This window comes from Aspergillus foveolatus (genome assembly GCF_047715535.1).
Source record: "Aspergillus foveolatus strain CBS 279.81 unplaced genomic scaffold BDW70scaffold_73, whole genome shotgun sequence".
NCBI classification, from domain to species: Eukaryota; Fungi; Ascomycota; class Eurotiomycetes; order Eurotiales; family Aspergillaceae; genus Aspergillus; species Aspergillus foveolatus.
In genome coordinates, this window is record NW_027396137.1 from 50,555 (window position 1) to 75,407 (window position 24,853).

Consider the following 24,853-nt stretch of genomic DNA (forward strand, 5'->3'; position numbering starts at 1 on the left):
TAAGAGCTGAGTAACACTCAACAAGTGCCCCTGCATGAATGGTGGCTCAGCCACCTAGGAGGGAGGTGATGCTAAATTTTCTGGAACAAACGGCACTGCGGGCCAGCGGCTAAGCCAGATAAAAATAGTTTCTTCGAAAAGTAAGCAGACACGACTGGTCGTGAAGTCTTCAAGTGCGGATGAATTCCTATAATAAGGTGCACCCCTTTTAAGTGGAGCTCAGGCGGCGGGGATAACAGTGACAGCGATGGGAAAAAACCGAAGAATTTTACAGGCTGCTCAGCGTATCTGAAAGCTTGGATGGCTGCTGATGCCGAGTACACAGTTGAGAATAAACCAGCGCACGCACCCCGCTATCCATAAGAACAACCCTTGGAAGCTGTCCATGTTTACCATGTTATTCTTTTATCTTATAATAAACGAAGCACACTTCAGAGTTCCTATCGCTTTAGAGTACTGGATTGTAATTCAATGTCTCCAACTCCGGTGTATCAAATCTAGCCAGTTCCACAACCCCATCGCGTTCAGGCACCCTGTTTGTTATAGCGGGGTCGACCGTCAGACTGAGTTCCCTCCCCGGCTGGTACCTAGCCTGGTAGACACTGCAAATCCCTTCCTTTTCCTGAGTCTTCCCTCTTGCTGAGTCTTGAACCTTACGAGCGCTTCTCCATCTCGTCATATTATTTCCTTCCGCTCCACCCCTCCTTTTTATGTTTGGGATGCAATGAACCAGCCAGATCCAAGATCCTAAGCAATATAGCTCTCGTCTGACTCCCACAACCCAGCAATTTATTGGCAGGAGTGGACTCCGCAGGCGCTAGACAGGAGAAAAGCAAAGAAAGAAACCAAATCTAGGCACCAAACGCGGCCTATTCTCGTGAACAATGAATCGACCACCACAAGGCCGTGGCCAGGGAGGTCTCGGTGCTACCTGGATGCCAGGAGGCGATGACCAGTACTTCATTCCGGAAGTAATTTCTCCCTCTCCTCAAAGGTGCGACCGCGTTCTTCCTAGTCCAAGAGTTCGGCCCCTCAGCAACACACCGCACAACCACGTATATATTAATTTCCCACTAGTGCTCCTTTGTGTGATGTTTGCTGATTGCAGAAAACCATTTTGTCCACTAGCAGAGTCATGCCCGAAGTTCCGGAGAATATGCAAGACAACATCGCGCAGCTTGAACATCAGGCTCGCAGCCCCAACCGCATGCAATACGGCCAGGCCCAGTATGAGCGCTCACGGTTCCCAGAGCGATCTTCTTCCGCCTCCGTTGTCCAAGGTCAGCCTCTACACTCTGGCTATGAGGCAGCCCACTATGAACAATCTGCAGCTGTATACGACGTAATGGACGCGCCAAACTTCTCCCCTTTCCCGGTGCTGCGAAACCCGCCGCCAAACGTTCCTCCCACCGATGAACAAAGAGAAGCGAACTTAGAGAAGGCTCGCTTACCCGTGCTGTCCTCGAACGACCCGGAAATGCAACTGGCATGGGCCCAAGATGTGCTCGCACATGTGGAGGTCGCTATGCAGAACGAGGCCCGTTTGTCTGTTATTCAGCCGCCGCGTCCGCAAACCCCTTCTGTTGAGCGGCAGCTGCGGAACGACGCATTGAATATCGTCAACTTCTTGGCTGAACAGTATCATCCGAAGGCGGAATTTATTAAGGGTATGTGGCTAGAGTTCGGCAAGTTCGGATACCGTGTGGACAAAAAAGAGGCCTTCCGCTGCTACTCGAGAGCTGCAGAAAAGGGTTATGCACGGGCAGAATATCGCATCGGAATGCAATTTGAAAGCTCTGGAGAGCCAGAGAAGGCGATCAGGCACTACGAGAAGGGTGTCGCGATGAAGGATTCTGCCTCTTACTATGTACGTCCGCTGTCAAAAACCTGACAAAGCAGTGTATCACACGCTAATCGGCCCCATATAGCGCTTGGGAATGATGATACTGCTTGGACAGCATGGACAACGTCAGGACTACCGCTTGGGTCTCGAGTACATCAGTCTTGCTGCGCAGTCCTGCGACGAGAATGCGCCTCAGGGTGCCTACGTGAGTGGTCGCTGTGAGATCTCATATTCACCAAACTAACGTCTTTCAAAACAGGTCTATGGCATGCTTCTAGCCCGAGAATTGCCCCAGGTCAACGTTCCAGAAAGCTACCTTCCTCTGGATCTCAACGCTGCGCGCATCAACATCGAAAAGGCCGCCTATCACGGATTCGCCAAGGCCCAGGTGAAGATGGGAGCCGCATATGAACTGGGCCAGCTTGGCTGTGATTTCAACCCGGCATTATCCTTGCATTACAATGCACTTGCTGCACGCCAGGGCGAGCCCGAGGCCGAGATGGCTATTAGTAAATGGTTTCTGTGTGGACACGAAGGTGTTTTCGAGAAAAATGATGAACTGGCGTTCACATACGCCCAACGGGCGGCTCAAAGCGGCCTACCCACAGCGGAATTCGCCCTGGGTTACTTCTATGAAGTCGGCATTTATGTTCCTGTTGACATTAAAGAAGCTAAAAGCTGGTATGCTAAAGCTGCAGCGAGCGGAAACAAAGATGCTACCGGTCGGATCGATAGCATCTCGCGATCGAAGACCTTGTCCCGCCGAGATCATGAGAATGTTGCTATTGCTCGAATTAAATCCACCCGCTATGGGAACCATCAACGAGGAGCTTCTAACGCAAGCGCAATGCAACCAGTCACCGAGAACCTCGAGATGCCTGACCCGTCTAGGATGAGCCTTTCAGATCCTAGCACGGCCCCTGCGGCTCCCTACCCCGACCGGCAGGGGCCCCATGGCCATCCGGGTTATCCCTCCGATGCTCGGCCCAGTTCAGCCTTTGGTATCAACCCAAACATCCGCCCCAATGTTGCTCAGTACAACCGTGCCGCTTCATACGGGCCGGGGCCAATGGGTTACCGCCCACCAGGCTCTGCAACACCACCAGGTGGTTCAGCACCTCTAATGTCGACCGCACCGAAATTAGACATCGGCTACTCGGCGCCCATTGAACCTCAGAGACAGGATATGCGGAGACGCCCTCAACGCTTAGACAATGTCCCAGACCGGAAGCCCGCACGGACGCCCGTTCCGGGTGCTATGCCCTCCCCGCGGCCTTCCCCTTCTTCCGCAAACTTTCCTCCACGTGCCGATTCAGTGCAATCTCCTTCCGCCACGCCAAAGCCCGGGTCTGCTCCACCGTCGGCTGCGCCAGCGGCTCCTGCCACTCAGAAACCAGCGACACCTGGTCGTCTACCCGGCAAAGGCCCGAAAACTTTCGAGGAAATGGGTGTTCCCCAAGCTCCGAAAGAGAGCGATTGCGTAAGTACTTTCTCTGGCATATCTCCACTGGTCTCTCTAATGCTCTTTATTAGATCGTCATGTGATACCCAATATCTATCTGTATTTACATTCGCGTCTATTTGTTTCGTGTAAAAATTGTGGAATAAATGGGCCTGGTCTTTGTTATTGTGGTAGCCTAGGTCTTCTTTCGGTGGATAGGAATCTATGAGATGAAATAATAGCAGTTGCTCATTAAAGCGTGATTTCTGTCCTGCATTTCTATTATCTTACGTCTGGTTATTGGCCGAGTTTTAGTCCACATGGATCATGCAAGCTCGTCTATCCTGCTTGTGGGAGTGAGCACGGTCTTGATGATGTAGGATCTCGTCTGCCTGAACCTTACAGAGCTGTCTTTCGCCCACTGTCTTCCTGGTTCTCCATCACATTTTCCCACTTTCCTCCCATTCGCATCGCCAATCACAATATATGTCTGGTCTAATCATGGCTCAGAAGAAAGGAAAAACTGATAAAACAGCAAAAGATGGTGAGATATAGAAATTTTTAGGTTAGCAACTTGCGAGAAGACTAACTTCCGTTAAGCTTCCCTCGAGGGCTCTGCACTGATCCTCGATTATCTGAGTAAGTATTATTTCTGATTCTCTCAAGTCAGCCCTCATACAAACTTGCATACTTATCCTGGTTTTGAAAACAGTGAAACAGAAGTAAAGTCTTTCCTGAACTTGTGTTCGCGTAACAGAGGTAATGGTTGAGGGATAGTCGTCCTTATTCGGCTCTCGACATCTCGACAAATCTGCATAACAGGGTCACCAAAAGCAAGTATTCCTTTGTTGTTGCGGCTCATGTGCTAACATAAGAGTGTATGCAGCTTATGCAATAAAAGCTCTACGTGAGCTACACCAGAAGAAGGAGATCGAGTGCCGTGTAGCTGGTGAGCTCTTCCACAATAACGAGTGACGAGCGAAAAGTAACCTGTCTCGATGCCTAGGAAAACAAACGGTCTACCATGCGTTGCAGGAAGAAATTAACGAAGCCGGCCACGATGTGATAGCTGCCATGGACGAAGAGATTGTAAGTCTACAGGAACAACTCTCCAGTCTCAAGGAGAACGAGAAGAGGGTACAAGGGGAGCTGAACTCTCTCAACGCAATGCCTCTGCTCTCCGAACTTCGCACTGAGATCATGAAGCTCGAGAAAGAGAAGGAATCACTTGCTGCTCGTTTGATCAAGGTGTGTGGCGATGCCTCGGCTGAGGTGTCCCCTCAAGAGAAGGAAAAGATGAGAAAGGACTGGAAGATATGGCAGAACCAGGAAAGCGTTCGGGCTAAGATATGCCGCGACCTCTGGCGCAAGTGTTCTGAAACGCTTCCGGAAGGTATGACGCGAGAGGAACTTTGGGTATGAGGGCGCTTTTGTGAATGATACGTATCCTTGTGCTGACGCCCTTTGCAGGAGAATTTGGGTCTGGAGGGGACTCCTATGTAGCAGCAAAATGGTCATTTATGTCTTTATGTGCGGGGCTAGACTTGATGTCTTCCAACTCGTATGTTTCACAGGTCAGAAAGGAGTTATAATGTGCGCAATGGCAATCAGATTATTGTTTAACCGACATGTTGCTCCTTGCGCAGAGTTCCGCAAGCATGAAGAAAGTGTGGGGAGCAGGTTACACTTAATGAGGACAGATAACCTGCGATCGGCGGCCTCTTGTCAAGCTAGGCAGATCATGGTCTTGAGCTGATTTGACGGCTGCAGTAGTCGAGGGCCTGCGGCTACTTTGCTTGTATACCCCTGGAAGTGCAAGAAACAGCTCAGTTGGGATATGGGAGTCTGCAGCCGACTCCAAGACCCAGCTGTACCTGGCTTCGCTGAGCAGGTCGAAGCAGGGGCGCATGATGTCGCCAGATGAACACTTGGGTGGCGTCATGTCGGGCAAGATTTATTGCCTTAATGGCTGTCATCCCCAACGTTCATCTGACGATTCCCGTTCAGAAAAAGTTTGGCGTCGGGGCTCTAATTGCTATACTTGTGATCGCGCCGGCTCAAAGTCCCGGTCCCATTTCTCGTCGAATTGAAGTATTGAGAGGCGGATAACACGAGCCCGAAGTAAGCATCAATCAACATCTACGGTAGTGAATCGAGTCTCATCCACAGATCACCAGCTGTGCGAATAGGCTTTTACCGTCGTCCTAACCTCTGTTATTATATTAACTGTCTCGGTTGTGTTAACAGTTCATCACGGACCTCGATCGGGCCTTGACAGTAGAACGCACACCGCCAACGGTCCCCCACTCGCAGGTCGCCTCCGTCCGATAAACCCCTCCAATTTTTGCGTCAATTGCCTCTCCGTACGCATGGAAATGCAGATGTCGGCTTCTCGCGATCTTCCGACTCAACCTTCCACTGACCACACTACTCGCTCTCGGAACCGGCTCTTGACGGATATGAAAGGTCGCGCACCCCTACCGGTTCCCTCAGGACCTCAGCATCTCCAGAACGGTCATTCGCGCAATCCCTCGGGCTACGACATGGCTGCCCGGAGTCCTCCAAATCAAAGCAGTAAGATCTCATTACTTGTCCCGCCTTTTAGAAATCTACAGATGCGGCATTACTTCTCATTTAACTTCCCACCACTTTTTTGCTGTGACTTGAGCTAACTCATCACTGCCTGTGAGCAGACACGAAGCATGTGCCGTGCAAGTTCTTCCGTCAAGGAGCCTGTCAGGCTGGACCTGCTTGCCCTTTTCTCCACTCTACAGATGCCGCGATCGAGTATGCGCCCTGCAAATACTTTACTAAGGTATGTGCTTTCGGTCTCCGCGAGTTTCCGGCTTGATGAGTTGTATCGCTGACTGTGTTCGGTCTCTGCGGGAATAGGGCAATTGCAAATTTGGGGCAAAGTGTGCCCTTGCTCATATTTTGCCTGATGGCCGACGAGTGAACAGGCCCAGTGGCGGGGGAATGGGAATGGGAATGGGTAGCAGTCATCTTAATCTCGGCGGCCGGGTCAATCCTCAGGCATATGTCAACCAAGACTCCGCACTGACCAATTCCGTACTCTCGCAGCAACGGATGAATGGTCATGACCCTAGATATGTCTCCCAGCTTCCTTCGCAAGAAGAGTTTGCCGCCCTTCATCCTCAGCAGCAGCCGCAACCTTATGACACCATACCCTCAATCGACACGGGGCTAGCTTCTGATGCCGGCTCCAAGTACGGCTCGCCTGTTGAGGAACTACGATTTCCCATGTCTCCAAATCACAATCAGTATCTCACTGCCCTTGATGCGCCCCTTCCTGCCTCGTTCGATAGTCAAGGAATCTCCCATGCCGCTCGTTATGGACCCGTCGCCGCTTCGGTGCCGTCCAGATTTGGATTAGATCTAGCCTCCCCTCCTGCGCAGAGAACGAATCCGCCTCGAACTTTCCGCGATCCCTGGGGTGCTGACCTGAAGAAGCCATCGTCCCCTTTCATCGGTTCGTCGCCCCCTGGTACGCTTGAGGACGGAATTGGGCCGCGATTCCTACACTCTCAACGACCTCTGAAACCGCGAATGCTATCTGCAAGTGTTCCTCGACCCAATGTTATGGATGATTGGGAGGAGAGCAACTTCCCAATGGAAGAGGATTATCTGCCCATGAACCTACACGACGATGTCCTAACGCCTCAGGAAAGGCTCCGCCGTTTATCTCGCACGGACAATGAGCTAAGCTCTAGCCACCGCGACCTCAGCGGTTTGGGTATGAGCACCAGCTTTTCGAAAGTTAGTTCTCCTCTTGCCTCCAGTCCGTCTCGATTTGGGGCGCTGTTCGCCAAGCAGCGACAGCAAAAGAAAGAGGAAGAGGCTCATCATGGATCGCTTACGCATATTGGCTCTCCTTTACGGGAGTCATCCTTGCAATTTGGTGGTAGCCCCAGTCTCGGCCCTATCGGCAGTCCACCACGGACCTCGTCAGCCTCCATGATATCCCAGCAGCTTAGCGGTCTATCACTCCATCCACCTTCGACTCGTCATACTCCGTCAATTAGTGCAAGCAGCCGCCTCGACCGCACTGTGCCATCTCCCGTTAGCACCAGCAAAATTGAAGAAGAACAGGAGCAGGGTGAGGGCGATCTTGTTTTTTCTATGGAGGAAGAAGACAGCAGTAAACGAAACAGCAACGAAGATACTACGCCGACTGGAAAGTCGTCTAGCTTACAAGTATGAGAGCGGCGAGTCATCTTCTAGTTCTGGATAAGGCACAGAACTCAGCACGGATTACACCATAAGAGGATATCATTTTCGGTTCCACCTCAACGTCTATCATAACATCTATCCACAAAGAATCATCATCCGCTATACTTGCAATCGGAGGGAAATTTTGCATAGAACGGTTTAAGCGATTTCTGAGTTCGAAACACGGTGCCACTTTATATCGCACCTACCCTCCGTTCCTATCATCATATTCGCAACTTCGCGTACCATCACCGCCGACTAGACAAATCATGGCGTTTATTTCAGTTAAAAGGCGTTCCAGATGGATGGTAAGATGCTTGCTATGCTGGGTTTCCAAAAACGGGTTTTGTCTCTGCATTTAACCGGGCATCTTCTCTCCTATCATCTCTTTTTTTTTGTCAATATCTCTCATGGTTGATCAAGGCTGAAAATAATTTTCCTTTTATCTTGTTGCCATCTGACCTGTCACAACTATGAACCTGCTTTTATTCCCATTCGTGCCCTACGATCTGGCCCTTTCCCTCTTTGCATTGTTACTGTACATGCTCTTCTCTATTTTTGGGTTTCAGTTTGTATGTACGCAACTCATGAGTCAACGATTGATGTTTCATTTATGATCTCTCCTTAAATTCCAGTGTATGGATGGTACCGAAGAAGGCGATGGGTCACCTCACATGCAAGCAGCGTGCAAAATCTACTTGATCAGCCCTGACGGTTGGACCAAGACCTGCAATAAATAATTAGACACATTCATGAGTCTATAGTTTGCGCTACAATTTACAGCTTGAAAAGGAATGGTTAGGCGGAGGCATTGCGCAGTGGTTAATGTCAGACAATTTGATAAATTGACTATCGTGATCCATGGAGGTTGTTGATTCGTTTTTGGTATATGATAACTTCAATCAAGGATATTATCATTTTAATCAAACGCTGCACGCTCTTCACGCCTCGAGCACCGATGCCGTAGTTAGCCCCAACCTAGCCCATCTCCGTCCAGCGGCAAGAAAATATGTTTGATGGCTCTAAAGCTACAGACTGCGTTAAGACAATAGATTGACGCTATTATACACGAAGGGAATATAGGTGAGACTAATGAATGTTTTCTAGTGTCGGACTGATTCAAACCTTGAACACCCCTTCCGCCATGCGCCAAACCGAGTGAACAGCAAAGATAATACCCCCGCTAACAGAAGCCGAATAAACCGCGGGTGGCTTGAAGCCTATGAGGGCGAAGAGCCGCGCGATTATGCAGCAGGGTCAATCTCGTCCAAGTACATCCCACTCCCTTTAAGACTGACGAATGTTGGCTTGGTTGACTTCCCCTGGATCTGTGCTGTCTTTGCTTGGATGGCACGAGCTTTCGAAATTCGTTCCTCACGAGCCTTTGTATCCGCTTCCCGAGCAGTCTCGGCTTGGTCCTGATACAATGCCTCATATATCTTATCCGTGCCTTTAACGATCTCGTTTGTCATAATTTCAACAGCCTTTTCTGCTACGGCTTCTACCTGCGCCGCGAGAGCTGTTTGCTTATCAGCACACTGCCGTTTACTGGCTCGCTCGCGTTCCTTTTGTTCAGAACTCTCTTTGCGCTTCTTAGCCTCAACGAGTTTTCGGCGTTCTTCCTTGGCGGCGAGATATTTTAGCGAGTGCCCTAGTTTTTGCTGAACTGCCGACCCGATATCCAGAGGTGCGCAAGAGAAGAAAAGCACATGACCTTGGTCATCACAGTGGAATTGCTCGCGGATGTCCGCTGGAATGGCCGCATTTGCGGTGTCACTTAAGTGAAACACTTCAACTGGCCGGGGAGCGTTGGAATTGTACATAGTTGGTGCTCCTTGCGCACGGCTTATTTGATATGGTGTATAATGTGTACCCTGAGGGACGGCATATGGAAGAGGAGGGGTTGGCCCTTGATAAGTACCTGGTATAATGTTCTGAGTCACAAATCCACTAGAACGTCTCTGCTGTATGGCTGTCTGGTAGGGAGCCTGAGGCTGGTGATATGGAATTGGAGGAGCTGGGGCTGGCGAATGGTGAGCAGGTCCGACATGCGCGGCCGGAGAACGCACCGGAACAGGACTTGCTGCGGCCAGAAGTGCGGCCGGGCTGTTCATAACGGGCTGCGTGGGTGCTTGGCTCATTGACGCTTGTCGAGGAACTGACGGGAGAGCCGATGGAGGAATGGCCGGAGGAGGTGGTGATGGAGTGGGCTCCGGAGGCGGTGATTCCTGCAGAATAATGTCAGAGCAAGCTAAGCAGTAAAGCAAAAATGAATGAAATATGACTTACATTTTCATCGCGCGGACGACAATGAACTGCACCTACCACTGGCGGTGCATTTTCTGCCCCCCAGGATGGTTTTGGTAGGTCGTCTGTCTCTTTTGCATCACTTTTGAGCAGATGCTTGATCGGACTGGGTATCTTCTTTATTCTGCGAGGAACATCATATAAATCCATCTCATAATCCTTCTCTCGTACTTCGTCGGGAAGGCAACTGGCCCAGGTTTTGATCTTGTTGAGTTTATGTTTTTCCTCATTGTACCGAGCCTCGCACACGTAGATCTCCTTGTCGAGAGGGAAGTCTCTGGGCCTTCCACGGTTATACCGCGTGAAGAACATCACGAAGCACCGGTCAACTATCTCGTCGATCCGATGATCACGATATTGACCAGTCTTAACCACCTCGTTAGGGTAGAAGTGCTTTTCGAAATGGTGGACAGTCTGCTCCGGGCGATAGTACCAGCAGGCATTGATCCATTTCTCGCCCTCAGAGTCCTGCCAAGTCCGGTATATTTGCGCCACGATTGGCTTGGTCACATCGTTGGGGTTCTGGATATGCACCCAGTCCCCAACCTTCCACAGCTCGCCCTTATGAAGAATGCCATCCGGAAGCGGTAGACGGCCGTCTTCCATTAGATAATCGCTGTCTGGTTTCTTCTTCTCTAGATCTGCAAGCCTTCTTGCCTCCATTTGAAGGTCCACCGCGTCCTTGTAGATTTGACTCTCTGGTTGATTGTAGGTTTTCGCATTGTTGAACATTAGATCCATATCCTTCATGAAGTGGTCTACTGAATTGTACTTCTTCCGCTTCGACTTTCGCTTGATGATATCAATCGCAATAGGATCTTTGATTTCGACATAGTAATCCGGATACACACCTTTGTCAGGTAGCCGCTCAAAATGTCGAACTTTGAGTTGATTACCGGGGCCTTTAAGTTTCCGGATCCCCTTTAGGACTGCTTTAATTCTTGCTTCCATCGGGGTATCAACGCGCGGAGGGCGGCCTCGCTTTTTTCTCTGCTCAGGATCCGCAGATTTACTCGTATCATCTTTTGCACCGTCTCGTTTGAACCCCGGGCGAGGGCCGCGCTTCTTTCTCCTGCGGCCTTCGTCGTCGGAGTCCTCATCATCGTCATCATCGTCATCATCTTCGTCCTCGTCATCATCTTCCTCCGGTAGGGGATCTGGCTCCGGAATTTCACCAAGATCTGGAAGTTCCGCTTCCTCGGCAGTGATAATTCCCGCTTGAACTAATTTCTGAAGTTCGGTAATAAAGGCATCCTTGATCACGAGCGAATCCTCGTATGCCTGGGAATTCGGCCGGTTGTAGGTTTGCGCATTGTGAGGGATCTGTATCGGAGGTGATGTCAGACACACATCGTGACAGCGACGAGCATGATAATGTTCTAGACTGCTAGCTTACCAGGGCGCAATCCCGCACGAACTCAGAGACGCTTTTGTACTCCCGCTTGTTGATCTTCTGCTTCAGGATACTAAGCGCCATCGGCTCCTTGATGATATCGTAATAATCGGGAACATTACGCTTGTTGACGCTGCGATGGAAAAGTCTCGACGGGTCATGGCCACTGAGAGATGAAAGGTGTCAGCACAGGTTTGTTTTTGCGACGGCACGACCCAGGAGCAATCGCCCTTTGGGCTGTCGCGCGATCAATCTGACAACCACTTACTCTGCTTCTCGAACCTCATAGATCGCAAGGACAACATCCATCATACGTTTCCATTGTTCCTCAGTGACGGTACTGGTGACACCGTTCTGCTTGCCATCGTCCTCAATCGACTGGACGGGCTCCTCAGGAGTTGGCTGCGCTTGCGACGGTTCGGAGGCTTTCTCCATCGTATTGGCCACCACGAGCACGGAGACAGCAGCGCAAGTCAGAGAGGAACCGTTGGAAGTGCTGGTAGTGTCTTTTCAATTGATTCTTTTTACTTGAAGAGTATCCGAACGTCCAGAAGCACGCAACAGCAACAGGCAGAGGTTCTTTCCAGTGAGTATGCTGACTAAGGTCTAAATTCGATACTGTAAGGTACCAGCTGTATTTGTACCGTATGCTTACGCTCTCTAGTTTGTACAATAACTGAGGAAGAACTGCTCAGCCAACAGAACTAGATATAATTTGCCATGCTCTTGCTGTTGATTCGTGCTAAGGGCAAGGTAAATAGTAGTAGGATACAATACTCCCTGCGTGGACCCCTGCATGATACCGCCAACATGTATAGCAGTGGATACCCTCATAGTGCCCTTCATACTTCTGCAGTCTAGCGCTTAGTAGAGTTCAGGTCTCAGTAAATATAGGTGTTCTAGATGAGTGGCCTTTAAAGAAGAATGGTGCTTGGTGAACTCATTTCCTAATCCCTTTGTCTCAGGTATGTTCATTATGTAGGGATGACCTTGAATGACTTTTGGTGCAGATTACTTGGGTCAGTTTGGTACTCAGATCCTGGGCTTTCCCTCAACGGGTCCTCCAGGGTCATCAATTCCCTGGCATCAAAGCAGACAGATTGGTGACCCTGGCAGCAGCTGTGTGACGGAGAGGTCTCTGCGGATGGCCATAGCCAAATGCGGAGAATAGCTGGAAATTCCCCGCACTCCCACTCTTATCACCCTCAGCTACTTGTTTACAAGCAAAAGCTCGCAAGCTTGGGCCCTTCCACTCATTGGAACACGCCAGGCACCCTGATGACCCGATAGCGCCGGCCGGCACTCAACGTCCAAGGGCGACTAGGCTGTAAGCTATCCCAGAACTCTTAGCTCTGGATTCTCACAACTGGCAAATGTTGGCACCTTCTGCCCCACCATCCGACCTGCGCCACTGATCTTCCGCCGTGGCGCGGTAGTTTCATCAATCGTTCCTTTATCCTTCATCTCCGTGCTCACTTATACTTGCGCGGTTCTGTCAAAATGAGAATACGAATACGAGGTCCCTCTGGGCAATTTGCTATTACCCTTGCCGAGGACGCAACAGTTGGAGACATCCGAAACGCGATCATTGAGAAGACAGGATTGACTGCCTATGAAGTGAAGTACGGCTATCCGCCGAAACCGATATCATTGGAACATGCAGAAACAGACCAGAAACTTGTCGAGCTTGGGATTCAGTTGGACCGGGAGCAACTCATTATCTCGGCCAAAGATGGACCAACTGGACCGTCAGGAAAGAAGGGAGACACTTCCTCTTATGCCGGGCAATCATCTCCGAAACTCTCTTTATCACGCAAACAAAATCCCGTTGCCGAGGATACACCAAAAGTCCCCTCGCCGGAGCATGGTGGTCTATTCGTTCTACGTGTCATGCCCGATGACAACTCGTGCCTGTTTCGCGCAATAAGCACTGCACTCCTGCCAGGCGAGGACACCATGATTGAACTTCGATCGGCAGTGGCCGAAACGATCCAGAACAACCCCGACGAATACTCCTCCGCAGTTCTGGAGCAGTCACCGGATGACTATTGTCGTTGGATCAAGAATGAGACATCGTGGGGTGGTGCAATCGAAATAAGCATATTGAGCAAGCATTTTGATGTTGAGATCTGCTCTATTGATCTTGGAAATCTCCGTGTAGACCGTTTTAACGAGGGTCAGAGTAGGCGATGCTTCTTGGTCTATTCTGGCATTCATTATGACACCATTACTTTGTCGCCTGGAGAGAATGTCCCGCCGGAGTTTGACACTACCGTGTTCAATGCATCGGATTCACTGGCGCTCGAGAAAGCGTTGGCCGTTTGCAAGCTTTTACAGGAGAGGAATTATTATACTGACGTGGCTGCGTTCCGCCTCCATTGTAACGACTGTGGTGCTATACTCGTCGGACAGCAGGGTGCAAAGGGTCATACTACGCAAACCGGGCATAGAGATTTCAGCCAGGTCAGCTAAAGTGGGCAATCGAGAGCTGCCCCATCAAGCCGACGTCTGCCAGGTACGGATATAAAATTTCACTTAACCAGTTGTAAATACCTCTCACTACGCATGAATCGTCTAGCGATATGCTCTATCGCCATTCCTCCATTAAACACTGGCTCGTGTCCATCGGTACAAAAAGGCTGTTCGTATAAGACACCATTGCTTTGCATTATCATTAAGAGATCTATACCATATCCACTTCATCGTCGTCACCATCGTCGTCTCCACCTTTGTCGCCTTCATCTTCCCTACCGCTATCTGCGCTGTCTTCGGGGCCCCCCCATTCAACATCATGATCAATAGGGTTAGTAAAAAATTCGTGCTGCATAGCCTCTTTAGCACTTAGACGTTTGGATGGATCCAGTTCCATCAATCCTGCTAACAGTCGGGTAGCTTGTTTCTCGCTCTCTGTCAGCTCCTCTACACAGCTAGACCATTTCACAAGCTTTTCCCAGCTATAACCTTTTTCTCCAATGGTCGGAATATTGGTTTCAAATATCTGTCCGTGCATGGCAGCGGCATTTTTCATGCGGCGGGTGCCGAATATGCTCGCCATTTCTATCAGTGCGTCGACATCGTCGGCTGAGTTGAAGAATGGAAACCGACGGCCAAGTAATGTTAGTAGAATCACGCCGGCAGACCACATGTCTATTTTGGTTGTTTGCGAGGTGCACTTGAACAGGACCTCAGGTGCACGAAACCCTCGCGTCCCGGCACGATTGGCACGCTTTGACGGCCGAGAGTCACTTTTCGGATAGCCTACAGCGAGGCCGGAAGAGGCACAGTGGGTATAGTGGTAACTCTGGGTGTATCGCGCGCGACGCATATGGCTCGTGCTTGTGCAGAGACATGTCCCGGTATACTCAGAGCCTTCGCGCTCTGCTAAACCGAAGTCCACCAAAACGCCTTCCCGCAAGTCCGGATTGTACAAAAAGTTGGTTGGCTTGATATCGCGGTGCAGTATATTGTGCTTATGAACCGAGTGTAATGCAGTGAACAATGATCGAAAGTAATGGCGCATATCAGCCACCATAAACGTTCTGTACTGAAGTCGAAAGTCTGTATGCGGGAAGAAGGGCAAAACGGCGACCACTTGATCGTGATGACGGAATGCAGTTATCAGAGGGCAAACTGATCGGCATCCCCGGAGATCATGTAGTAGTTCGAGTTCATTCTGTATGCGCAGTGGGCTGCTGGTGACGTATATCTTTTTCAGCGCAACATATCGTGGTTTCGTTCGCCTAATGGGTATGGTATTCCCGTTCTCGTCTTCGACTCGACGTCGTTTTGACGGCGAATTTGTCCATTCATTGCTTGGAGTATCTTGAAATACATCCCAGTCGTTTCGGTAGTGGTCGTATAGGAGATCTTCGGCCTTGTATACAGTAGAGAAAGTGCCTAGCAACCAGATTATAAGTTTAGTCAGGCGTTCCAGGCGTTCCGGGCGTGCCATATGGTAAATGAAGGTGCATTGCAGACAATACCTTCACCAATCCTATTTACCAAACGGAAGCGATCTGAAATCCCTGGAAAGTTGTCTTCGAGCTTTTTCATATCCTCCAATACAGCCTCATCAACCTCCTCCTCCTCCTCCTGCTCATCCTTTTCATGATCATGCTCCTGGTCAGGATTTTCTAGTTGTTGACCATAATTAGCTGCTGTTCTAGGTTTCCGATCATATTTCAACGGCTGTGATATGGTCTGGGTGCGTTGGAGATCGGGCATGCTTGTGGAGGGCGCGTCGAGCATAGACATGGCCTCGGCGGAGGAAGCAGGTGGGTGGGAGGAGAATCACAGCGGCCGGATTGCACTCGATGGGTTTCGCCGCTGTATGGAAGGGAGGGGAAAAGTCTGTTATGAAGAGAAATCAAATAGAATATTAAGATCTGTGTCGCTCGCAATTAGAAGAAGGGTCAGAAGGCACGTATGGGGTTTAGAGAGGGTTCGCTGGAGATTCCATTGCAGAATGACTTTGGAAGCGCGGGATCTTGACAATATTCTTTACAGCAGCGTGTAAAATGTCTGAAAGCAGTATAGGTTAGTGTTGTTTATTTATCCCGATAAGCAAGTTTGGTTACGGCAATCACTGAAATACAAGTGTATTTCGCGCGTGGGCGCGGTGAGAAGCTCTTCGGCTGTAAGTGGCAGAAGGGACGATAATGGACGAATGATTGTAAGGGCTTTGGTTCCACTAAAGAAGACAAATTTCCTACTTTGACAATAATGATAGGACTAAATACAGGGAAGCCTCCATCTGGAGGAAAGACTAATCATTATCATGTTTCGTTCACATGACTTACGGCGGCGAATCTGGTCGGCGGGAAAACGGCGACTAAAGTGGAAAGATACAAACAAATCGACCCGACAGCCCACCCACCACCAACATCGACTTTCCCGCCCTCGACTCTCATCCCACGACTTGTCGCCGTAAAGCAGCACATCTCCTCGCAGATAGTTCTTCGAGGTCCTCCCTCGCCCTCTCCAATATGGAGGAGAGGATTCAGTTTGATATCAATGAATCTCTCAAGTATTATTTGAGCGACCCAAACTCCGTGCCGACTCCTGAAGCCGACACGGAGCTGCTGGTTTTCGAAACCGAGCCTGAGCAGCTGCCCAGCACAGTCATCGACAATGTCTTGAACTCCATCGTGGATGCTGTGGCTGAGAACCCAGAGGGGCTGGCCAGAGCATCTTCGTTTGACTCGTTGCAGTTTCTTCTAAAGTGCGCCTTCGCCCCCAACCCCGAGCCCCTTGTTGGCCCATTTGGTCCCAATTCTGAACTTTTGAATCATTACAGATACTCCAACTTTCTGCCGACAAAGTCTCTGAGTAAACTTCTCGACCTGATAGTTTCTGGATTATCGGTTGAAGCGGATATTATTCATGGAGATCTCGAATCCGATGAGCAAGATAATATCCAACCCCATAAGGAACTTCTGGAGATGTATGGTTTTATCCTTCAATGGGCGCTGTCCGCTGTCGAGTTGAAGGCAGCCGAAAAGCCAGCAGAAGCCGTGCCCGTCCGGCGAGGAACGGGTAAGTCAGGGAGACCTAAATCTACCAAGGATAGCAACTGGGATGGAACAGCCCAGATTCAGGTTGCAATGGAAACCATGTGCAAAGTCATGAAGCTGAAACTCAGCAAAATCTTTCTGACTACATCGGACCGTGACACTTTTATCAACCTGTTTACCCGCTCAAGTTACCTCATTTTAGAGAACGAACAGAGAGTGAAGAGTATGGCGATTCGGATGCACGCATTCAAAGTCCTTTGTATTGCGGTGAAGCATCACGGTCATGGTTTTGGTAAGTCTTTGGCGGAAAGGGCCTTAGGACTTCAAACCTAACTCTCCATCCAGGCGCTCAGACATCAATTGTGCAGAGCTTGACATACTTCGAACACCTGTCAGAGCCCATGGCAGAGTTTCTACATATCCTCGCGGAGCAATATGATTACCCGCAGTTATCCGATGAGATTCTAAAGTACTCCGGCCGTACGCAATCTCTGCCATTTTCATTCACTAATGGATCGCCAGGGAACTTGGAAACAAAGAATTCAACTCGAACGACACCAGAGGGCCAAAATCAGTCTCCGCCTTCATCATAAAGCTTTCAGAACTGGCCCCCAGGCTGGTTATTAAGCAAATGACGCTTTTAGCGAAACAGCTCGATAGTGAGGTAATATGCCTGCACCGTTACCTATTCTTCGAAGAGTTACCTAACTCTTCCCTCTAGTCATATACTCTGCGGTGCGCCGTAATAGAAGTATGCGGAAACCTTATAGCCGACCTCAGCAAACAGGAAGAGCGAACTGACAACTACAAATCACAAATCAACGCGTTCTTCGATGTTCTTGAGGAGCGCTTTCTCGATATCAACCCGTACTGCCGTTGCCGAGCTATCCAAGTCTACATGAGGATTTGCGATTTAGAACAGAAATTCCCGAAACGTCGACAAGCAGCTGCAGAGCTGGCGGCCAGAAGTTTGGAGGACAAGAGTAGCAATGTACGACGGAATGCGATCAAGTTAATCGCTAAATTAGTCTCAACACACCCTTTTAGCGTCATGCATGGCGGGCAGCTCTCCTTGAAGGAATGGACAGAGCGCCTTGATGCCGTCGATGCTGAACTCAATGCGCTGAGACCTCCAGAGACGCCGGGATTCGATTCTGCGGACGCTTCGCATATCGACAGTGAACTGCTGGATGATGCCACGCAATTACCGGACGAGTCACCGTCAAAGGCGCCACGTATGTCAGAAGAGGAGAAGACGATAGCGATTAAAAAAGCCGCTGAACAAGCCGCTACGTCGGAGTTGCTTACTCGATTGCAACTGACTAGAAAGTATTACAACGAAGCAATACGTTTTATTGAGGTTCTCCACGCGGCATCTAATATTGTGACTCAGCTCCTTTCTTCAAAGAATAAAAGTGAGGCTATTGAGGCAATGGATTTTTTTGTCATGTTGGACGCTTACAAAGTGGAGACTGCTCGCACTGGTATTCGGCGAATGCTGAGACTCATTTGGACCAAAGGCAACAGTGACGAAGGAAAAGGAGTCCAAACTCACTTGATCGATTGCTATAAAGGACTCTTCTTTGAAGCGCCAGACACGTTTAGTCCTAATGATGCTGCGAATTATATTGCCAGGAATATGCTTAGTCTCACATTTGGCGCGACTCCCGCTGAACTCACATGTCTTGAACAACTACTTAGCACTATGATGAGGGCGGGCCATATATCTGATGCTGTGATTGCTAAACTTTGGCAAGTTTACGGCGTGCAGAAGAAAGAAATCTCCAGGACCCAGCGCCGGGGGGCCATCATCGTTCTAGGCATGATTGCTCTAGCCGATCCAGAAATTGTCATTAAAGAGATTGAGATAATGCTCAGGATCGGCCTTGGAAGCCTTGGCAGATCGGACCTGATCCTCGCAAAATATACATGCATTGCACTCAGGCGAATGATTCCTGGCCGCCAGGCTAAGTCGAAGGAGTCTGGAATCTCCAAGCTCACGAACGACCACCCAGTTCTGACGAAGCTTGCGGCCATGGTCGAAACCGTCTCGGATAGTAAAGAGTGGTACGGGGTAGCAGAGCAAGCTATCAGCGCCATCTATGCTCTGTCCAAACATCCAGATGTTCTTTGTTCTGATATTGTTAAGCGGAAAACAAGGTCCGTATTCCAGCCACAAACACGGCCGCCATCTTCAAGAAGCTCCGATAATGAAGACGGCCAGCGCCCTGGCACAGCTTCTACTGAAAAATCTGTCTCAGGGCAGAAGACTTCGTCAGCTGCCTTGTCTCAGCTTTTATTTATCGTGGGTCATATTGCGATCAAACAGATTGTCCATTTAGAGTTGTGTGAGCTTGACTTCAAACGTCGCAAGGCAGAGCAAGAGAAGAACAAACCACATAACATGGCAGTTCAAAAAATTGACGAGCCTGGCGAGAATGATGAGTTAGACCTTATCGGCGGCACAACTGAAGATGATTTCACGGAAGCAATAGCACATATTCGTGAACGGGAACTCCTGTATGGTGCAAACTCACTGCTGTCAAATTTTGGACCATTGGTTGCAGAGATCTGCGCCAACAACAATACTTATTCTGACCGTAACCTTCAAGCTGCCGCAACCATATGCATGGCCAAGCTGATGTGTGTCTCCGCTGAATACTGCGAAAAGAACCTTCCTCTCTTGATCACCATCATGGAACGCTCCGAAGACCCTATTGTACGGAGTAATGCAGTTATTGCTCTTGGTGACATGGCCGTGTGCTTCAATCATTTGATTGACGAAAACACGGATTTCCTCTACCGGCGTCTCAACGACGACGACGCTTCCGTCAAGCGTACTTGCCTGATGACTCTCACGTTCCTCATCCTAGCTGGTCAAGTCAAGGTCAAGGGACAGTTGGGTGAAATGGCGAAATGCTTGGAAGACGATGACAAGAGAATAGCTGATTTGTCCCGCATGTTCTTTACAGAATTGGCCGGCAAGGACAATGCTGTTTATAACCACTTCGTTGATATGTTCAGTCTTCTAAGTGCAGAGCGCAATCTAGAAGAAGGAGCACTTAGGCGCATTGTCAAGTTCCTGATTGGTTTTATTGAAAAGGTAAGTTTATTTCTGTTCTTGAGAACATAAAGCTCTTCCAAGCAGGAACATGAAACTAACATGCATTGCCTTACAGGAAAAACATGCCCGCCAGTTAGCGGAGAAACTAGCCGCTCGGTTACCAAGATGCGAAACGGAACGGCAGTGGAATGATGTTGCATACACACTGTCTCTTCTTCCTCATAAGAATGAGGAGATAGCTAAAATCGTGGCTGGTGGGTTCAACAAAGTTATAAACACGGCAACTGCCTAAGATCTTCTCTGACGGCATGCCGTGGAATGCAAACTACTCGGGTTTTTTTACCCTTTCTTTGTGTCTGTTTATATTCAGCATGACGGTGGCGCAGTATGTGTTGGAGTTTGTAATCGGGTATAGGGCTATACCATTGTGGTGATTCTTTATTTCAACCATTTCTCGTTCATGTTTCTCCAGTTGGTATTTGCAGCGCAGCAGTTAAAAGACGCTGCGCGTCAGGTTAGATGAATCCTCCGTCATGATTATAGTTCGTACATTGCAGGGTTCGACAGTATTGGCGGAAACATAGCCAAGGTGTATTTGAGTACAAAAGAGGGCCTGCCACTTGTGACAACAACCGATATCTAAAATTGAAAAAAGGCCTTAGGCCTTATAGATACAGCATAAGCCTACTACGTACGGCCCTAAGAAAAGGCAATGCCAAAAGAAGGTGAGAACGTAAGCGGTCTAAGTCAAAACCACACCGATTATCATGGCACCTCTCATAGTGCGCAAAGATCGGGCCCATATGAAGGACTCAGTAAATATACTCCAGTTGAAAATCCGGACTAGGCGCCTTTGATCTCGCTTTCATCTAAATGGTACTGTTGAGTTCGAATACCCTCGAGGGCTTTCACGCCTTCCTCGCTCAAGGCCGGTTTGCCCAAAGGCGTGACAGTCCCGGTGAAGAAGCGCGGCTTCCACTCCTCGTTCTTTTCTTGACGTTCCGCAGCCTTCTGCCGTTGCCGGTCCTCGATTTCCATTTTCAGCTTGGTGGCTTGGCTGTATCTCTTGTCTAATATTGCCTCGGTCACACCTGACCAGAATTTTCGAGATTCGTTGGATAGCTGAGTATCCACCGGCGGCAAAGTTTTCGCGACAGGAAAAAGAGGCCCGATGTCAATCAGAAGGCGAGGCTCACTCGTCCCTGCTAGAGTGTAGTACATTTTGCCGTGCCACGATCCTGATACTTTGGCAAGGACGTCACCTTCTTGGACGTCTTTTATCCTGGTAATGGTATCTTTTTCTGGATCGTACCGGAAAATGACTCCCTCAACCTTATTCTGAGCTCGGCTGATCCAACCCTCCTCTAAGTATTGCAGAATCACCTTAATCCTTGTTTTCGGGCAGACAATATAACATGTGTCTGCCACACTTATTGACAAAGCTCCCCTCAACAGGCCACCGAGATGAGCAGCGGGATGCGTCAACTGATACTCCTCGTCGTCCCTCTTGCTAATATTGATGAAGATTCCGAGATTATGCTGACCAGGGGCAACACGAATGCTTGTCCCAGTGAATTTGGCACTAATCTGATCGAATCCACGAGCAGATACTCCCGTGTCTGGACAGTCAATGTAGAATGCGGACACTGGTGGATGGTGAGATGTTTGTTCGGTCAAGAAGCACACCCTAGCCGGTTTCCCATTGCCACCTTTCGCGGTTGATGCACCATTTACTGGCCTCTCTTTGGATGACACGGGCAATTCGGGAAGAGTGGAATCTACTTCCCAGCTACACTAAATGTTTGAAATTGCGGTCAGCGCTGGAAACGGTGGGGTATGAGGAGCGCAATGCCGCGAGCTTACCCTAAAAAACTCCCCAAGGGTTGAATTATACGGTTTGCAAGGTTTACCCTTAATGTATTTCTGTTGGCAGTTAGCAAAAAAGAGCACATTCCTTCAAAACCAGGAAGAACAGCAAACCAGGTCTTTGGTAAACCAGAATCGCAAAACCTCCAGCATCCGTCCCAATGGTTCTTCTGATGTGCCGATGCTGTAGATTTCCAGTCAGAAACTGAATCTGGGAGGTTGATGACAAGGCAATTTTGCTGACCTTGCGAAGGTCTCCGGTCTATCCAAGTAATTCCAGTATTCTAATGATACCAAAGCCCGGTCAACACTCTGCAACACCCACCATCATCTACCAATACCAAGGATCAAGCAACCTACCCAGGTTAGGAGTTGGCTCCAGAAGCTGTGCAGGTAGCGAAAATCTCACGGATGCAATATCGCTCACCCCGACGAATCTGAACAGATAATGCGGCTCGGTTAGCGCAAGGGCAGGATTAATCAGAGTTTTGCCAGCTGGCTCAAGAACACATACTTCCGAAGGATGGACAGAAATGTCTTCAGCTTTGAAGATTCATCTGGGGCCTTCTCAGGCAGGTCGGGCGTTGATGCGGAAGACATGATTATTCTGGTGCTTCCGAGAGTCTGTTACAATGAGAGTCTAGGGATATAGCTGTGAACCAGCTGCAGCAGGCTTGAGCGGACGGAAATATGTGAAATATGTAGGAAGATTCGACAGATCTAGCTTTGGCGTCCAGACGCAATAGATATGGATGTCAAACTGAGACCCAAAGCAGGGCAGAAAAGTAGGCGTGTGGTGATATTTAGCAATAGGAGCGAGTAAGGGAAAAACGAAAGCAATTCCAACGGTCTCTGTAGCATCTAGGCCAGGGAAAAAAAAAAAAAAAAAAGAGCAGAGAGGCAAGCCAACGTTGAAGCGAGTTGAGACGAAGCGGTCGGTTTGGAGAGCAGGCGGTGACGTCTTGAGTCGGTCAAGCCTCCGATTCTCTGATCTTCTTTACTCCATAACAATACCCATTATGGTCGGGCAAGGCGTGCTTTACGAATACTGTGAAGTGCGCTTTTAGGACACGGATGACTCGGCTGAACGCGGGGTTGTAGAACAAGCCGCCTGGAAGATCTTCGTAGTTAGACCTGAACAATCTTGAAGCCTCGCAACTTGCTACTTTCGGTTACGTCGAAAAGGACCTCTCGTCCAATCGGCACGTCACGAGGAATTTCCACCTTTCTTCTGTGGCTACAAACAGCTTCCCCTAATTGGTATGCTTTGCATGATTTTCAGGTGCGTTCATTGATCTTCCGTGCACAACTGTAAGTAGGGCATCTTCCATTCAGGGCAGGGCAGCTAAGACCATATTCAATTCTACCATCGCTGTTGGGATATGGGAATCAAGTCTTCAATAATCCGCTTCCGGGCCAAAAATCGTAGCCAAGTTCTTATTGCTGGTCCATAATCATATCTCCGCCCCTCGGCATACTCTTCGTCTGCCCGCCGCGACTGCTGTTCCTCTCGAATAGCCGTTCGGAGGCTTAGTTGTGCCCTGCTCAGTTCCGTGCGATGTTTTGACAATTCATCTGCTGAAAACTCTAAATACTTCTCTGCTTCCCCAGCAGGCAAAACTGCCTTGTCGAAGGCTTCTTCGGTCACGCCGTAAGACTCATCGGGGCCCAAAAGGGTGTTCTCATCAAGGGTTTCAATAGCCGACGGTTCGTCACAAACCAGTTCTGGCTTTTGTGGCTTTAGAGCCCTCTTAATCGCCTGCAGCTGTTTAATGTTCACTGCAAGTCGGTTGATAAGATCAGGCAGCGGATCTCGAACAAGGCCCAGGATTGAGAACTCGATCCCATATTTATCCATTCGGGCCTCTATGTTCGGCTTTACCAGGTCTAGCCAATCGTTTCCCGGCTCGAATACACCTATAGTCTATATTAGCAACATTGCCACGTGTTCTTCCATTACACAGCACGAACCGAGGGCCTGGGGCTGGCGTTCTAACCCATCAAACTTCCAAACCTTCCCCAAGGCAGGAACAAAGGCAATAAAATGGAATCCCGCATCAGCCTCATGCTCCTCATGGCTACTTTTCTTCGACCGATTGCGCTTGAATGCCGCCTCGTATTTAAGCTGGAGGTCGGAATTGAGCATATCCATTCTCCTAGGCGCAATGTTAGATCCACTTGACAATCGTAGCTGCTTATGATTATGTACCTAGCAAACGAGTTATGTATCCGTTTGATGAATTCAAAGTTATTTATTGCGTCTCCTCGCAGTGCGGGTGTAAATGGCATGGTAAAATCTTTGAAGCTCCGAAGATTCTCTCCGAGATCTGCGCCTTCGATGTTGTTGACGATGTTCAGGAGAGCAACGCTAGCACAGGCATTATTCGCTGTCTGGCATGACAATGGCCCGTGAGTCAACAGCAAGACCGTGAAGATAGAGCTGGGAGTACGAACTTGATTCGCAAACCAAAGTCCTTCAGGACAACTTGCTTCCTGTTTCTCTGGATCATCTTCTTGCCAGCGGAACAAAAATATGACGCCGTAAACTGGCTTACTGTACGGATTTGCGCGTGCTCAGTATACAGCATGTATCCTGAGGCTCAGAGAACATTACTTTAAGAAAGCCAAGAGTTCATTATCCAATGACACAATCTCTTGAACTTTGACACCTCTAACTCCAAATTCCCGGAGCATCACATTGAAGAGAGCCTTTTGAGTATGAGTATGGGTGGGACAACATAAATCAAGATGTACATACTGGTTCCGATTCTAACTCGCAGAACCCATTCCAGGACTCTTTCTCGTCTTTCGAGGCAGCTCGATAAGAATCAATCCTCTCATCCCTTTGCTCCGCAGAACCATTCAACTTTCTGCGTTTCAAGCGTTCACCCATGGTTCGTACGACGAACGAAGTAGTGAGCTGTCTAGCAGTTTTGAAAGGATTGGAACAATATGCTGCTTCAAGAGCTTGCTGAAAGCTGTCAGACTCAACCTAGCCTTTCTGAGGACGTTTGTTTAAATGAAACGGATAACGTTAGACTGGCTAGAATAAGACGAGCTTACTTCGACCGCGTAGGCTGGGTTCTCACACGCTCTGGTGTGGTTTTAGGTGACGCTAAGTCTTCATCTAAGATTCAGCGGCTGGTGAGAAGAGATTTTGGTACTTGGTCTGAGATGCATGGAGCTCAGGTTCGGA

General features: G+C 49.2%; 9 protein-coding genes across 9 annotated transcripts; 5 read left to right on the forward strand and 4 right to left on the reverse strand.

Annotated features, from left to right (window-relative positions):
- The first annotated feature begins 1,037 nt into the window (after nt 1–1,037).
- BDW70DRAFT_143439 (putative chitin synthase activator (Chs3)) lies at nt 1,038–3,532 on the forward strand. The gene is made up of 4 exons (XM_073738102.1): nt 1,038–1,867; nt 1,929–2,048; nt 2,103–3,323; nt 3,377–3,532. The coding sequence occupies exons 1-4, from the start codon at nt 1,136–1,138 to the stop codon at nt 3,386–3,388; spliced, it is 2,085 nt and encodes a 694-aa protein (XP_073592191.1). The 5' UTR covers nt 1,038–1,135; the 3' UTR covers nt 3,389–3,532.
- Nucleotides 3,533–3,713: 181 nt separating this feature from the next.
- On the forward strand, nt 3,714–5,246 carry BDW70DRAFT_143441 (putative TBP interacting domain protein). Its single transcript, XM_073738103.1, has 7 exons — nt 3,714–3,828; nt 3,885–3,923; nt 3,997–4,006; nt 4,062–4,117; nt 4,171–4,233; nt 4,291–4,700; nt 4,755–5,246. Exons 1-7 carry the CDS (start codon nt 3,771–3,773, stop codon nt 4,785–4,787), a joined length of 669 nt encoding a protein of 222 aa, XP_073592192.1. The 5' UTR covers nt 3,714–3,770; the 3' UTR covers nt 4,788–5,246.
- Nucleotides 5,247–5,296: 50 nt separating this feature from the next.
- Nucleotides 5,297–7,857, forward strand: BDW70DRAFT_112444 (putative spindle poison sensitivity protein Scp3). The gene is made up of 4 exons (XM_073734571.1): nt 5,297–5,405; nt 5,462–5,858; nt 5,978–6,099; nt 6,177–7,857. The coding sequence occupies exons 2-4, from the start codon at nt 5,654–5,656 to the stop codon at nt 7,503–7,505; spliced, it is 1,656 nt and encodes a 551-aa protein (XP_073592193.1). The 5' UTR covers nt 5,297–5,405; nt 5,462–5,653; the 3' UTR covers nt 7,506–7,857.
- Nucleotides 7,858–8,758: 901 nt separating this feature from the next.
- Nucleotides 8,759–11,649, reverse strand: BDW70DRAFT_163584 (putative RSC complex subunit (RSC1); the record flags this gene model as incomplete). The annotated part of the gene is made up of 4 exons (XM_073741323.1): nt 8,759–9,742; nt 9,804–11,144; nt 11,218–11,380; nt 11,483–11,649. The coding sequence occupies 4 exons, from the start codon at nt 11,647–11,649 to the stop codon at nt 8,759–8,761; spliced, it is 2,655 nt and encodes an 884-aa protein (XP_073592194.1).
- Nucleotides 11,650–12,550: 901 nt separating this feature from the next.
- Nucleotides 12,551–13,848, forward strand: BDW70DRAFT_112469 (ubiquitin-specific protease OTU1). The gene has a single exon (XM_073734573.1). It carries the CDS (start codon nt 12,715–12,717, stop codon nt 13,684–13,686), a length of 972 nt encoding a protein of 323 aa, XP_073592195.1. The 5' UTR covers nt 12,551–12,714; the 3' UTR covers nt 13,687–13,848.
- BDW70DRAFT_112458 (serine/threonine protein kinase CDC7) lies at nt 13,792–15,633 on the reverse strand. The gene is made up of 2 exons (XM_073734572.1): nt 15,198–15,633; nt 13,792–15,111 (listed from the first exon to the last, which is right to left on the reverse strand). Exons 1-2 carry the CDS (start codon nt 15,466–15,468, stop codon nt 13,898–13,900), a joined length of 1,485 nt encoding a protein of 494 aa, XP_073592196.1. The 5' UTR covers nt 15,469–15,633; the 3' UTR covers nt 13,792–13,897.
- Nucleotides 15,634–16,079: 446 nt separating this feature from the next.
- On the forward strand, nt 16,080–20,419 carry BDW70DRAFT_112480 (condensin subunit YCS4). The gene is made up of 6 exons (XM_073734574.1): nt 16,080–16,435; nt 16,511–17,019; nt 17,073–17,196; nt 17,250–17,391; nt 17,449–19,830; nt 19,907–20,419. Exons 1-6 carry the CDS (start codon nt 16,200–16,202, stop codon nt 20,081–20,083), a joined length of 3,570 nt encoding a protein of 1,189 aa, XP_073592197.1. The 5' UTR covers nt 16,080–16,199; the 3' UTR covers nt 20,084–20,419.
- A 1-nt stretch (nt 20,420) lies between these two features.
- BDW70DRAFT_112484 (putative oxysterol binding protein (Orp8)) lies at nt 20,421–22,535 on the reverse strand. Its single transcript, XM_073734575.1, has 6 exons — nt 22,172–22,535; nt 22,018–22,094; nt 21,902–21,941; nt 21,772–21,841; nt 21,655–21,714; nt 20,421–21,585 (listed from the first exon to the last, which is right to left on the reverse strand). The coding sequence occupies exons 1-6, from the start codon at nt 22,255–22,257 to the stop codon at nt 20,635–20,637; spliced, it is 1,284 nt and encodes a 427-aa protein (XP_073592198.1). The 5' UTR covers nt 22,258–22,535; the 3' UTR covers nt 20,421–20,634.
- Nucleotides 22,536–23,020: 485 nt separating this feature from the next.
- Nucleotides 23,021–24,550, reverse strand: BDW70DRAFT_153392 (ubiquitin C-terminal hydrolase 37; the record flags this gene model as incomplete). Its single annotated transcript, XM_073739625.1, has 6 exons — nt 23,021–23,574; nt 23,629–23,813; nt 23,867–24,048; nt 24,112–24,211; nt 24,272–24,366; nt 24,416–24,550. 6 exons carry the CDS (start codon nt 24,548–24,550, stop codon nt 23,021–23,023), a joined length of 1,251 nt encoding a protein of 416 aa, XP_073592199.1.
- Between the last annotated feature and the right edge of the window lie 303 nt (nt 24,551–24,853).

Excerpts from the sequence above, each read along its gene's own strand:
- BDW70DRAFT_112444 (XM_073734571.1), top strand. The coding sequence starts at position 5,654 with ATGGAAATGCAGATGTCGGCTTCTCGCGATCTTCCGACTCAACCTTCC. Across the intron at positions 5,859-5,977 it reads GAGTCCTCCAAATCAAAGCA|ACACGAAGCATGTGCCGTGC; the intron begins GTAAGATCTCAT and ends GCCTGTGAGCAG. Across the intron at positions 6,100-6,176 it reads CCTGCAAATACTTTACTAAG|GGCAATTGCAAATTTGGGGC; the intron begins GTATGTGCTTTC and ends CTGCGGGAATAG.
- BDW70DRAFT_112458 (XM_073734572.1), bottom strand. The coding sequence starts at position 15,468 with ATGTCTATGCTCGACGCGCCCTCCACAAGCATGCCCGATCTCCAACGC. Across the intron at positions 15,112-15,197 it reads GGTAAATAGGATTGGTGAAG|GCACTTTCTCTACTGTATAC; the intron begins GTATTGTCTGCA and ends TCTGGTTGCTAG.
- BDW70DRAFT_112469 (XM_073734573.1), top strand. The coding sequence starts at position 12,715 with ATGAGAATACGAATACGAGGTCCCTCTGGGCAATTTGCTATTACCCTT.
- BDW70DRAFT_112480 (XM_073734574.1), top strand. The coding sequence starts at position 16,200 with ATGGAGGAGAGGATTCAGTTTGATATCAATGAATCTCTCAAGTATTAT. Across the intron at positions 17,020-17,072 it reads GCATCACGGTCATGGTTTTG|GCGCTCAGACATCAATTGTG; the intron begins GTAAGTCTTTGG and ends CTCTCCATCCAG. Across the intron at positions 19,831-19,906 it reads TGATTGGTTTTATTGAAAAG|GAAAAACATGCCCGCCAGTT; the intron begins GTAAGTTTATTT and ends ATTGCCTTACAG.
- BDW70DRAFT_112484 (XM_073734575.1), bottom strand. The coding sequence starts at position 22,257 with ATGTCTTCCGCATCAACGCCCGACCTGCCTGAGAAGGCCCCAGATGAA. Across the intron at positions 22,095-22,171 it reads TTTCTGTCCATCCTTCGGAA|ATTCGTCGGGGTGAGCGATA; the intron begins GTATGTGTTCTT and ends TTATCTGTTCAG. Across the intron at positions 21,942-22,017 it reads GGAGCCAACTCCTAACCTGG|AATACTGGAATTACTTGGAT; the intron begins GTAGGTTGCTTG and ends TGGTATCATTAG.
- BDW70DRAFT_143441 (XM_073738103.1), top strand. The coding sequence starts at position 3,771 with ATGTCTGGTCTAATCATGGCTCAGAAGAAAGGAAAAACTGATAAAACA. Across the intron at positions 4,234-4,290 it reads GATCGAGTGCCGTGTAGCTG|GAAAACAAACGGTCTACCAT; the intron begins GTGAGCTCTTCC and ends CTCGATGCCTAG. Across the intron at positions 4,701-4,754 it reads TGACGCGAGAGGAACTTTGG|GAGAATTTGGGTCTGGAGGG; the intron begins GTATGAGGGCGC and ends CGCCCTTTGCAG.
- BDW70DRAFT_143439 (XM_073738102.1), top strand. The coding sequence starts at position 1,136 with ATGCCCGAAGTTCCGGAGAATATGCAAGACAACATCGCGCAGCTTGAA. Across the intron at positions 1,868-1,928 it reads AGGATTCTGCCTCTTACTAT|CGCTTGGGAATGATGATACT; the intron begins GTACGTCCGCTG and ends GGCCCCATATAG. Across the intron at positions 2,049-2,102 it reads ATGCGCCTCAGGGTGCCTAC|GTCTATGGCATGCTTCTAGC; the intron begins GTGAGTGGTCGC and ends CTTTCAAAACAG.